At 46.0% G+C, this 12,642-nt stretch overlaps 1 protein-coding gene across 2 annotated transcripts in view; it reads left to right on the top strand.

Annotated features, from left to right (window-relative positions):
- LOC135374152 (serine/threonine-protein phosphatase 6 regulatory ankyrin repeat subunit B-like) overlaps positions 1-12,399 on the top strand; it is a 51,821-nt gene extending 39,422 nt beyond the window's left edge. For both annotated transcript variants that reach the window (XM_064607172.1, XM_064607171.1), the window contains exon 2: positions 9,536-12,399. In XM_064607172.1, coding sequence (XP_064463242.1) covers positions 9,624-10,766 — 1,143 coding nt within the window. In that variant the 5' untranslated portion in view covers positions 9,536-9,623 and the 3' untranslated portion in view covers positions 10,767-12,399. The remainder of the gene's footprint in view (positions 1-9,535) is intronic.
- Positions 12,400-12,642: the final 243 nt, after the last annotated feature.

Here is a 12,642-nt window from a genome sequence, read left to right as displayed (position 1 = left end):
AATGTGTAACGTTTGCTAAACTAACCCTGTACCTCGAAGGAGCACGACCGTACGCCGCCTATGTAATCAAACTGCTCGCGGCCACTCAAGTATGCTTGAATGCACTCCAATGAGTGGGGATGGGACAACTCTATACGTTGCAATTTTACGAAGAGTTTGTTGTGGGGGACTTTGTCGGAGGCTTTTGGAGTACTAGAAACATTACGTCTACCTACCCTCCTTTATCTAGAACCGCAGCGAACTCGTGAGCCTTCGGGTTACTGGTTGGGTAACCTAATACTACTACTGCGTAATACTAACGTTAGAATGTAATTAAGGCAGTAAATACACGAAAATTAAAGTAATTAAGATGGAGTACAAAATACTTCAAAAAGTATTTGAAATACGATTAAAATACTATTTATCCTTCAACGCAAAAAGTCACCGGTCACTGGTCAATGCGGCAAGTCGCCGTTATGTCCCATGCATCACCTGAACCCCCGCGCACTACGCTAGCCGCCGCTGTGTGATATAGGAGTCATCGAAACACAAGTCCGAAAAGATGAAGAGATACCACATGACTCCACTAAATATACGTGAACCAGAACAGAGGTCAGAATTCAGTGTCACCGCTTCAGGGCACACATAATAGAACCCTCACTGGCTAAGGATTAGTACACACGGGGCAAGATCTCTAAATGGAGACTTCCAAGAACGGCCCATGTCCGGGTCTAGAGTCACTATCTGGGTCAAGACCGAGGGACTCAGGAAATCTCCGCTGAAGAAGCAAGATGTTGAAAAGACGGGACGCAGACAGTTTGAGAGGGAGATCCAAAATATGTAATTAGTTTGTTGAGTAGAAAATACCATAAAATGTATTTTAAATAGAGTGCAAATACACAAAAGAAAGAGTATTCAGTAGAGTACCAAAATACCGCAAATTGTATTTAAAATACAGCATTTTAAATACGATACTCCAAATACTTACAGATCTGCCCATGCCGATATTCAGAAAAAAATTAGAGACGAGACAAATCCAAAATTTTTCGAATCCGAATCGAAGGCAGCTTCTACGAATCCAAGAATCTTGCCAGTCTCGAATCTTTCGAATCCCTTCTGTAACAGGAGTTTTAAAAGCCAGAAAAACAACAACAACAACAAGGAAAACACACTTCGAGTGAAAATTGTTTCGAAGCAGAATATGATGCATTTGTTTAGTGAAAAATAAATTAAATACGGCTTCAGTCTCAGGAAAACATATACCCCCAGATAGCTCTCCTTAAACATAATTTATTTAACGTGTTGCTCGCCGACTACAAGCAATGCCTATATTCTCGAGTCTGAATTATTTCCATAAAACTAAACCACAATCAAAAGGAAAAAAAAGAAGAAAAAACACGTTACTTTTAAACTTGTTTAAACAGGGAAACACTCGTCGGCCAATGAGGCTTTCGGGAGACTCTAGAGGCGCCAATTCGAGAAAGAAACAAGACATTAACGATGAAAGTTGAAAGTCACTGAAAAGGTTAGCCAGCTGTAGGAATCGAACCCACGTCTTCTGAATTACCGGTCCACGGCTCTACCAATTGAGCTAAGCTAACAGGCCTCCTCAGCGACTTCCAGGGTGCGACATCTGAAGGGACAGACCAGCCACTCTCTCTCACTCATCCTCCTTTCACTCTTACATTTTTGCTCACTCATACACACATTCATACGACGGGATCGACGCAGGCGGCAACTGTTGAACATGAAAGAACTGATGTTCTGAGGCTGGAACAACATACAAGGGACAAATACATACAAAGCCTCAATACGCATGCAAAGCCTTGAGGCTTTGTATGTATTTGTTCCTTCTGTGTTGTCCCAGCCTCAGAACATCCGTTCTTTCACGTTTAAAGAAGCAAGTGTCGTGGATTCGAAAGATTCGATTCGCCGTGTTGGGGCACTGGGATTCGGAATCCCTGCCTATGGTGTGGCCGGCACATCCCTAGGCAAAATGGTGTCTCCACACGAGAATTGTGGTAAAGACTTTGCTATTATGTGGTCCCAAAATTTACCTGTGGTCCATTTTTTGAGATATGGGGCGACAACTCTGAGCGTGCGGCCGGTCGCCTTCCTTGCATACTGGTACGCCTATACTCTTGCACATTGGACCACCTGGATCATCTTGACGCAGCAAAGCAATGTTGGAATTATATTCATTCTCTTTACACTAGCGGGTGAATAAAGCGGGTTTCATGAGGTCTCGAATACGGCTGCTAACATTCTTTGCCACTTGGAGGAGTGGATCATATAATCTGAGCCTTTGCATGAGGGAAGTCGGTACAAGCTAGTTGACCTGGTGTCGCTTTCCGAAGCCGCTACGAGAGAGAGAGAGAGAGAGAGAGAGAGAAAAGAAAGAAAGAGAAGCAAAAAGAGGACGCGTTAGTCGGATTGGAAATCGGATCGGATTTCCCCGTCAGGGAAAGGGGTTTCCTGAAAAAAAAAAAAACAAAAAAACAAAAAAAAACAAAAAACACCGGGACAATTGGAAAACAATATCTGTTGCCAGAGGTCAATTTTCTAGCGCTCTCCCAGCGCGAGTTTGCGCGCCCGGTTGTTTCTTTGGAAGGGATATGACCTTCGATTTGGGTTCTTCCAAGGGATGATGAAGCGCGAAACAACGGCAATCGCTGTCTTGTGGGGCGGTTGTGGTCAACATCGTAAAATCTTCCACCTAGATCTGTATCGAAGTAGAAATCTGCAAACAATGTGCACCGAGCCTGCTATTTCTCAGAATATTCAGTTCAATCCGCGTCCAGTCCAGCGTGAGTTATGGCTGCCGTCGCTCCTGAATTGGTGTGTGGACATTCCTTCTGGTAGGCATCATCTGTGTATACGAAGAGGGGAGTCAGGTCCTGTAGATCACATAAACAAAATACAGAAGCCGACACTGAAGATTTTTGTTTAAGTTTAATTTGTACAAGCTTTCGCGTGGAGGTAAACGCTTCCTCAGCTACCTGAGGAAGCGTGGACCTCCACGCGAAAGCTTGTACAAATTAAACTTAAACAAAAATCTTCAGTGTCGGCTTCTGTATTTTGTTTATGTAGGCATCATCGTTTGAAAGTTGGCTTCACCTAACACTTCCCTGTACTGCGGGCAAACCCACTTCAACGAACGCTTATTGTTGCGGAATTCTATGTTTGTAAATTTTGCGGAACTTTTCGATTCATTTATTTGTGTTGCGGGAAAGACAACTTCAACCTGACATCATAGATATTGTTTAGTAATAAATTAGTTAAAATTATTGGGGCTATGGCAGCCTGCCTCGCCCTCCCGACGTCATTATGGAAGCGAATTTGGGGGGAAAGCTAGCCGCCATGGCCCAATTAACATAACCTAATTTCACTACACTAACCCAAGACATCGTCAGCTTGGTTAATGTCAAAAATAGAGAAAGAATCACCAAAACCACGGGAAACAGCGAGGAATGACGAAGAGTTCAACAACAACGCTCAGCGTTCCATAAAGCGGGCTTGCCCGCAGTACTCGAAAGTGCTAGGCGAAGCCAGCTCTCAAATGGTGACGCCTACCAAAGGAATGCCGGTGCGTGTGTGCGCGTATTCACGGTGTTCCAATCGCTGCGGACGTACGATCCTGTGCGTTCTGTCCAGATGTGTCTGGCGTTCGTTAAGTATTGTGACGCACGCCGGTCAGCGAGAGGCCGCTTTGGATGATGCAGAGGAAGGTGCACAGCGTAATCCCACGAGGACATTGCGCGAAGAAGTGACTACCTTTATACTCGTCGTCCGTGTGGTATCTACACTCTTACAAATGAACTTCACCTCATAGCACGCTCCAAACCAACCATCATTACCAATGATATCGTTATCTGCTCTGATTTGTTGAAAACGGGAGGCGTACGCCTGTTTTGTGACAATTATGAACAGCATAAGTGTCACAAAAAAGGCGTACGCCTCCCGTTTTCAACAAATCAGGGCAGATAACGATATCATTTGCGATGATGGTTGGTTTGGAGCGTGCTATGCGGTGAAGTTAATTTTTAAGAGTGTACACTCTTACAAATGAACTTCACCACTTCACAACTTGAAGGAGGCGTCTCCTCAAAAGAATCCTCTCGCGGCATTGGCTATCATTAAGGGTGTACATGAAAACACGCTAGCGACGGACTTTTGTGTGGTACTAACGTACCGGCGGCTGCCTCGACGACACCGCTACATCGCAGTTTTGTCCACAGTTTGACGGCTGAACTTCACCAAGACTGGCCCCGTCCACCAGAAGTAATGGACTGCGACTTCACACTAATCGAGCTAAAGGCAGCGTTGAAGCTTGTGAACGCCGGCTCGTCCCCGGGACCCGATAATATCACTTATGCCGCACTGCGAAACCTTGACGGACGGTCATTCCAAGCACTCCTTCATGTGTATAATACGTCTTGTCAACAAGGATCTTTACCACCTACCTGGAACGAGGCATTGGTTGCTCCCATCTTAAAACCAGGCAAGCCCCCAAATGCCCTATCCCCCTTTCGCCATGTGAGCCTGACAAGCTGTATAGGGAAACTGGTGGAGAGAATGGTTTTGCATCGCCTCGACTGGTGGCTCGAAAAACACGGTGCGTTCCCTCAAGAAGTGGCTGGGTTTCGTCGCCACCGAAGCTCCACGGATCGAATTCTCGACCTAGTCTCTACAGTCCAACATGCTCGTGCTCATTGGCGGATCGTCCTATCGGTTTTCCTCGACATCAAGCGCGCATATGATACCGTCTCGCACATTTGTGTGCTGCACGCCCTGTGCTCGTTTGGGGTATACCCCAAACGAGCACAGTCTTGGAGCCAGTCTTGGAGCCAGATGACGAGCAGACTGGATATATCCAGTCGGCTCGTCATCTGGCTCCAAGACTTCCTTACGGACCGAACTGTCGCTGTCCTTACGTCCCAAGGCCAAAGCCCTCAGCATTCTGTTCCTCAACGAGTCCCCCAATGTAGTATTCCCAGTCCGACACTCTTTAATGTGGTGATGGCCGGCCTACAATCAGTAATTCCACGCAAAGTGTTGTTTTCCGTGTATGCAGATGACGTCGCCCTTTGGACAGTAGGAAAATCACGCCCAGCCATACAGCGTCACCTGCAGCTCGCTTTAAATAATGTACATACGTACCTCAAACACCTTGGAATGGACCTTTCATCCGAAAAGTGCGTCGAGCTCCCTTTCACGCGCAAAGCTATGACCAATTTCCCTCTTTGGGTTGGTGCCAAGAAGCTTGAGCCGGTACATTTCCACTGCTTTCTTGGCGTTGTAATCGACTCGGACTTGCGCTGGGCTCGCCACATTAAACACCTTGAAACTAAAGTGCAGCGCTGGCTCCGCGGAATTCAACATCTTTCTGGCTCAGAATGGGGCTGTGATAAGCGTTCCCAGCCCGCAGTTCACGCGGCGTTGGTGAGGGCGACTGTGCTTTACAGCCTTCGTATTCTGCACAGGATATCAACAACATCATTAAATACCCTTCGGTCCCTGTTTGCTCGAAGCCGCCGTGGCTGCCTCGGAGTCCCAAGAATGGCTGAAACACTGCACGTACTGGCTGAAGCTGGTGAACTCCCGGTTGAGGTTCTACGTCAACGTGAAACGGCTCGGCACTTCCTACGTTTGCGTGCTCACATTCGCCGTCACCTGCTCCTCAGGAAAATTCGACACCGCCCTGAAAGCGACTTCTATCGAGTAATGCAGAGGACACGTCAGACTCTCACTGGCTTTATAGCTAAGGGTATTATACCGCCGGATGCCCCCTGGTCTCTCCCGGTGCCGCCGACTTTCGTGCCTTGCAAACGTTCTGGAAAGAAGAGATCAGGTCCCCCCTCAAGTCCTCCGAGCCCATTTCCATGCTGTGGTAGACGAGAAGTTTTCTACGTTTACGGCAGCATATACAGATGGCGCATGCCGAAACAACAAGTCCGCCTCAGCATTCGTCATACCATCCGAAGGCGTAGTGCACGGAAGACGCCTTTCACATCCAACTTCCTCCACAGCTGCGGAACTCTATATGCCATCCTTTTCTTTCTACAACATATCGCTGATTTTACACCGCGGGAATGGGCAGTCTTCACAGACTCCAAATCTGCACTTCAAGCTACTGAAAATTCCGGCATACGAAGCCCATCCGCACCCCTAGTCACAGATGTGTTAATGGCTTACCACACTATCTATGCAGCAGGCCACAGGCTAGTTCTCCAGTGGGTTCCAGCCCATTGTGGTGTCGTGGGGAACGAGCAAGCGGACAGCGCCGCAGAAGCAGCACCCTCGTATCGGCAACGGCCCAGTATTGTTGTGCTGAGAGGAGACCGCCGTTCCATTCTGCGACGCCTCGTGACACCCCTGGCTTCCCGCCAATGGACAACCGACATACTCCCCCATCTATGTTGAGCAGAGTTGATCCAGCGCTCGCTTTCCGCATGCCACGAAACACCTCTCGTCAACATGCTGCATTAATCCACCGAATGCGCCTCGATGTGGCCTTTACAGCTCAGTGGCGTTGCCGCACTCTTAAAAAAAGGGTGTACTTTAACTCCTTTTTTTGCCACATATATAACACCCTTTTGGAGAGTACAATTACGCTCAAAAGGGTGTCTCCTCACTCCCTCCAGGGAGTAGCATAACACCTTTCTCCCTACTGGAGAGTAATATTACTCCCCTGCAGGGAGAAGCTGTTATGCTACTCCCTTGAGGGAGTGAGGAGACACCCTTTTGAGCGTAATTGTACTCTCCAAAAGGGTGGCAAGGAAAGGAGTTAAGGTACACCCTTTTTTTAAAGAGTGCGCTTGAGACAAGTTGACTCTCCCATCTGCTGCCACTGTGGTGCTCTTGAGGATCTGGAGTATATTCTTCTTCATTGCCCACACGACCAATCTTCCCGAAGTGCACTCCCCGAGTCTCTCAGTCAGCTGGACTCTCGCCCCTTCTCCCTATCGAAATTGCTTGGTCCCTGCCCCAATCCAGCCCAGCAACGATCTGCGCTCAAACCTCTTTTGAAATTTCTGAACACCATCGGACTTCAATCGTTATTGCAAAGGGGCTCATTATTTTCTTTGTTCCCCACATCCCCACCAGCAATGGGGTAGAGTATCGCCTCTGACGATGAACCTCCCCACTCTCCATCTTCAAATAAGGTTGTTGTTAGTTGTTGTTCTCAATAAATTCATTTGTTTAAGCAAATATGTGAAGAAGATCACGGATCGCAATCATCCCCATCGCTCTGACCATCACGCGAGACCGTGGCCAATTGATCCTGGTCTCGGCTTCTATGCCTTCCGACTGTTATTAAAAACCCTTCCTCCACCGGCTACACCTGTCTCAGCTTTCTGCTTAAAATATGACAAAAATACAACGGCGGCGTTCTGTGTCGCCGTCACGGGCGAACTTCGTGTTTCCGGGTCTGGCAACTGCGTTCCACAAGATGGTAACCTCCGCTGTTTGACGCTGATTTAACGGCAGCTTGAGCCACCTGTTTGTCTAAGGCCATCCAAGTGTGGAAATCGAAGTTGGACATTCAGTATCGTACCCACGGTCGTCAGAACATCACCATGTAGTTGCTGTTCGAAAAAGCAAAAAAATAAAGAAAATGAAAACTAAGGGAAACAAAAAGAAATTAAGTATGCACTGCTTAGAAGCCCTATTTGGCTGTCTATGAGCGGGGCATCTAAAACGACATACCTATCTCACCCTACCAATAGAGCTCTCCTTGCTTGTATACAAATGACGTCATAGCGTTCGACAAAGCCTCCATTTTGGTAGGGTTAAACTACGGTTCGTCCCCGAAAGCCACGGTCTTGAGGGGAACGATGGCCCCTGAAAGGGACGCGACCTTCGGTCCTACTTTTCTTTCAGTAGGAGGCAGAGAACGAGTGCCCATTCGTGGAGCCCAGACCTCTTCTTCCGATTTGTTTCGGTTTCAGTCCGTTTACCAACGTCATGATGACGTTTCTCGGGTAGAGATCTGTACAGTGCCACGATGCAAAAACATTTGTCATCAGTTCTTTCTAAAAATTCTTAGCTGTCTGCTGAAAGTCACACCGTTTTGCGGAACGTCAATTGTCCTGACGATTTTGATGCGCTAACTATTGTATAGTTACTTCGGTTTGTACTGGTTCGGCCTGTTCATTCTTCGTTTCTTCACTCTAGGTGACACTTCGTTTTCATTTCTCGCGTTTGTTGCCGGGTGACACATAATGAATTCTGTTTGGGTGCCTTCGTTGTACTGACCGCTCCAAAGCCTAAGCATTAGCGTGTCTTGCAATTCCTGGGCCACTTTGAGCATTATGTTTCAGTAGTTTTTTTGTTTTTTTGTTTTTTTTATGCTTTGGATGACGCAACCTTCAAGCACAGAGTATGATCATGTATTATCATTCGAAACTGAGGGTTCTATAAGAGTGCAATAGACCTCTACCTGATTGTAAACAAATGACGTCATAAGGTTCGACAGCGCCACGAGTTTGGTAGAGTTGAACTACGTTCAATGCTAGTGGCGAACAAGATCGCGCCCGAAAGCCACGGTCTTGAGGGGATTACGATGGTCTCTGAAAAGGACGCGATCTTCGGTCCTACTTTTCTTTCAATAGGAGGCAGCGAACAAGTCCCCATTCGTGGAACCCAGCACTCCCCTTCCGATCTGTTTTGGTTTCGGTGTGTCTACCAACGTCATGTTGACGTTTCTCGGGTAGAGGTTTATTGATCACCTTACTCCATAATTATACAGGGTGTCCCAGCTATAATGCCTGCATATCTTTTGAAAAATATCGGTATATCACTTTTTCCGAGACGAAATCAATTGCGTGATAGCATAGGCTGAAGGGCACTCCTTACGAAGGCATTAGCAAACTCCTAAGGCAATGCCTTAATTCATTTTCATAATTAACTTTTTAATAATGAAAGCTACGAAGCTGTCCCAATGTGAAAATCTGGTCCCTTAGGTCAAAACAAAAACAAATGTATGGGGTGAGCAAATGCCCATATGGAGTCACCCCATACATTTGTTTGTGTTTTGTTTCCGCAAGTTGAAGCTCATCTTAGACGCATGAGGCAGCACTGTGTCCCTTCACCCTTCGAAAGAAAGCCGTGTCTCCGAAGTTGCGCAATGAACAAAATAAAGAAAAATGGTGTTCTTTCACGAATTTTTTGCGGTCGATCCATCGAACTGATTTTTGTTACGAAAACGGCTCCGGTATCAGGTAACCAAAGGTACCAGATGTTCTTATTGGGACAACTTCGTAGCTTTTGGAATTAAAAAGCGAATTAAATTGAAAGTTAATTAAGGCACTGCCTTAGGAGCTTGATAATGCCCTTTTAAGAAGTGCCCATCACCCTATGGTATAATGCAAACTGAGTCCACCCTCGGAAAAAGTCATACATAAATATCTGTATGTATATATTTAAGAGATATGTTCGCATTTAGCTTGGATAGCCTGAATATATCAAAAGGGTGTGTCGCCTATCACTTTAAATGCGATCAACTGTTATGCTGTCATTGGCTCTTACTATACCATACGCAATATCTCCGCAGGATCATCGCAACTATCAAACTACGGCCACATCCTGATCTGCCAGCGTCACTCCGTGACACCAGCCGATAGCACCTTCCACACTGCACAATGGCAGCGGATGAAAGTGGTTGGAAACCGCTGCACAGATGTGCGTACATGAACGACATCAAATCTGTCGAGCAACTACTGCAAAAGGACCCGTCGTTGGCCAAACAAGGGGACGACAACGAATTAACGCCGTTAGCTATTGCGGCGTACAATGGTCACATGGAGATTATGGAAATGCTGCTGCCCCATTCAGATGTCAACGCCAAAGACTCGAACTATCGAACTGCGCTGCATTGGGCGGCATTTATGGACAAACCTCAAGCAGTCGAAAGGCTACTCAGGGTAGAAAACATCGACGTCAACATCCAAGCAAAGAACGGTTTGACAGCATTGCACATGGGAGTTGCCAGTAATGCTAAGGAGGTCGTAGAGTTGCTCATCAAGAAAGAAGGTATCAAGTTGGACATTGGCGACGAAAATAAGCTGACACCCCTGCACTGGGGAGGGATTCGTGGGTTCACGGAGGTTGTCGGCCTACTTAAGGATGCAGATCAGAATGCACCGGACAAAATAGGGAAGACTCCGCTACAGTGGGCTGCCACAAACGGACACACTGAGGTCATAAAGAAAATGAAAGAAGTTGAGAGCACCAACGTGGATGCCCTGGACGAAAAGAATCGCACGGCGTTGTACTGGGCAGCGTACAATGGAAACACGGAGTCCGTGAAAGCGCTTCTCGAAGCTGGTGCAGACATAAACGCTCGAGACCAAAAAGGTTTAACAGCCTTGCACGTAGCCGCGACGAATGAACACAAGGCTATTGTGGAGTTACTCATAGAGCATAAAGTCGACGTGAATGTTCAGGATGACTTCAAGAGGATAGCTCTCCATTGGTGCTCCTATATGGCTTACCCAGACATCGTGAAGTCACTTCTCGATGCGGGATCTGACGTTAACGTTCAAGACAAAGATGGCTACACACCGCTGCACTGGGCGACTATGGCTGGCGACGGAGCGATTGTTCAGTTTCTCCTTGACAAGAACTCCAACGTCGACCTGAAGGACAACCGAAATCGTACGGCGAGGGATCTAGCATTTTCGCTGGATTACAAGAGTATAGTCGATTCCATCGACAATTACGGAGCTAGTACTTCCGGTGCTGCTGGAGGATCCACTGGCGATGACGAAATTGAGATTGATTGAAGAAATGTTCGAGCAGCTTCCTGGTGCTGAACTGTGCCTTAGGTTTGACGCCATCGTACCATATCTACCCCTCAAGAACACCCGCGGAACTCAGGACTTCCTCAAGGTGTCATCACGTCCCCATCCGCGATGGGATGTCTGGAGGAGGGCCACAGAGTGTCGTCATTAGATAGCTTCCAGTGATGGTCAGTTGCGTACATCCTGCGGTTGTCTGCCGGGGGACGAGCATAGGGGGACAAAATTATTTTAATACTGCGTTGTGCATTGTGATACGTACATACAATAACCACGTTCCCGGTTTGCTTCTCATAAGAAGGAGTGTTTACGCATAACGTCTGTTAACGCATTACGCACAGCTGTCTTTGAGTGTATGGCTTTGTATAAACAAATTAAGACCTAACCTTGATAAGTCTTGCTACATTATTTTCCACCCTAAACAAAGAGTGCTAGACACAAGTAACTTAGAATTACGTTTCAGGGATATCGAACTTAAAAATGCTGAAAATATAAAGTTTCTCGGGCTGCACATCGACTCTCACTTGTCATGGCGATTTCATATTGAGCATGTCAGAAAGAAAGTCACAAGTGGATTATATGCGTTATCACGGCTAAAATTCATCCTGCCAATACGGAGCCTACTAATGATTTATTATTCCTTATTTCATAGCCACATCTCATATGCAGTAGAAGTTTACGGGTTGACATATGAATCCCACTCCGTGATCTGTATGTTTTGCAGAAAAGAGCGCTACGTATAATGCTACAAATACCACTCCATGACACTGTTACATTTGCATTTTCCTTGTTGCACATTTGGCCGTTTTTTGTGCTTATCAAGTATAAGTGCTTGATACTCTTGTATAAAATAATCAATAATCTTGTGAATTCCTGTTCAACAACTCCTCATTTTAGCACAAGTGTTTACGACCGTCGAGCTGATGATTTTATGTTGGGTTTGCCATATCCTCGTACTGACTTTGGGATGTTTTCGTTTTGCTATTTTTCCGGTAAGAACTGGAACAGTCTTCCTGTTGTTATCCGCAATTTTCCCTGCGCTTTATGCCTTTAAAAAGAGACTCTCGTTTTTTTGTTTTTTTTTTCAGTGATCACTGTGCCTAAGCTGAAGTATCTTGTTGTTGTTACGATACTGCCCCCTACTCTAACTTAATCTCTTACGTTGCTTTTTATATACATTGGCTGCATGTATATGATATTGCATATTCTTTTTCTGTAGTATTCATGTATGCAGAACCACATCACAGGCTTGCCTAGTGGTACTGTTAATTACATAGTTTTTGTATAAATGATGACAGAAAGAAAAAATGAAGTCTGAAGTCTGTTCTGCTCGGACATACATTCTCACATGGACCGTCCCTACTGGAAAATCCTATATGTAGATCCTCACATGATGTTATTGGATATAGGACCTATAAGTGGTGTACCAAGTGGTGTAGGTTTTATAGGAGCAATATAGGTATTATAGGAGATGTAGGACCTGAGTCTCCTATATGATCTGTACACTGTGTGCATGGGGACACGGTATGAAATTTGGCTGTTGCGATACATGCATACACATGCAATGAACAAAAATAATAAGAGAGGAGTACAATAAAATACCGTCTACTTCCCTTTATTTATTAATACCATTCACAATTTTTTACATTCAAGGACACAGCTGTAGAGGCTTGCACTGCCGTGGAGCAGATGACGGAGTTGCATGGGTGAGGTGTATGCCTCATCTGTTTCACAGTAAACACAAATGAGTGAAGAGCTCTGCAGCGTACTTTGACGCGACTTACTTGCTGTCTTTCAACATTTCCGTGACGTATCTGTTCATTTTCCCACGTCGTGTGTGTGCTGGCTCATCTGCGTTGTT

Source organism: Ornithodoros turicata, unplaced genomic scaffold, assembly GCF_037126465.1.
Source record: "Ornithodoros turicata isolate Travis unplaced genomic scaffold, ASM3712646v1 Chromosome45, whole genome shotgun sequence".
In the NCBI taxonomy this organism is placed as follows: Eukaryota; Metazoa; Arthropoda; class Arachnida; order Ixodida; family Argasidae; genus Ornithodoros; species Ornithodoros turicata.
This window is presented reverse-complemented; position numbering and strand designations above follow the sequence as displayed.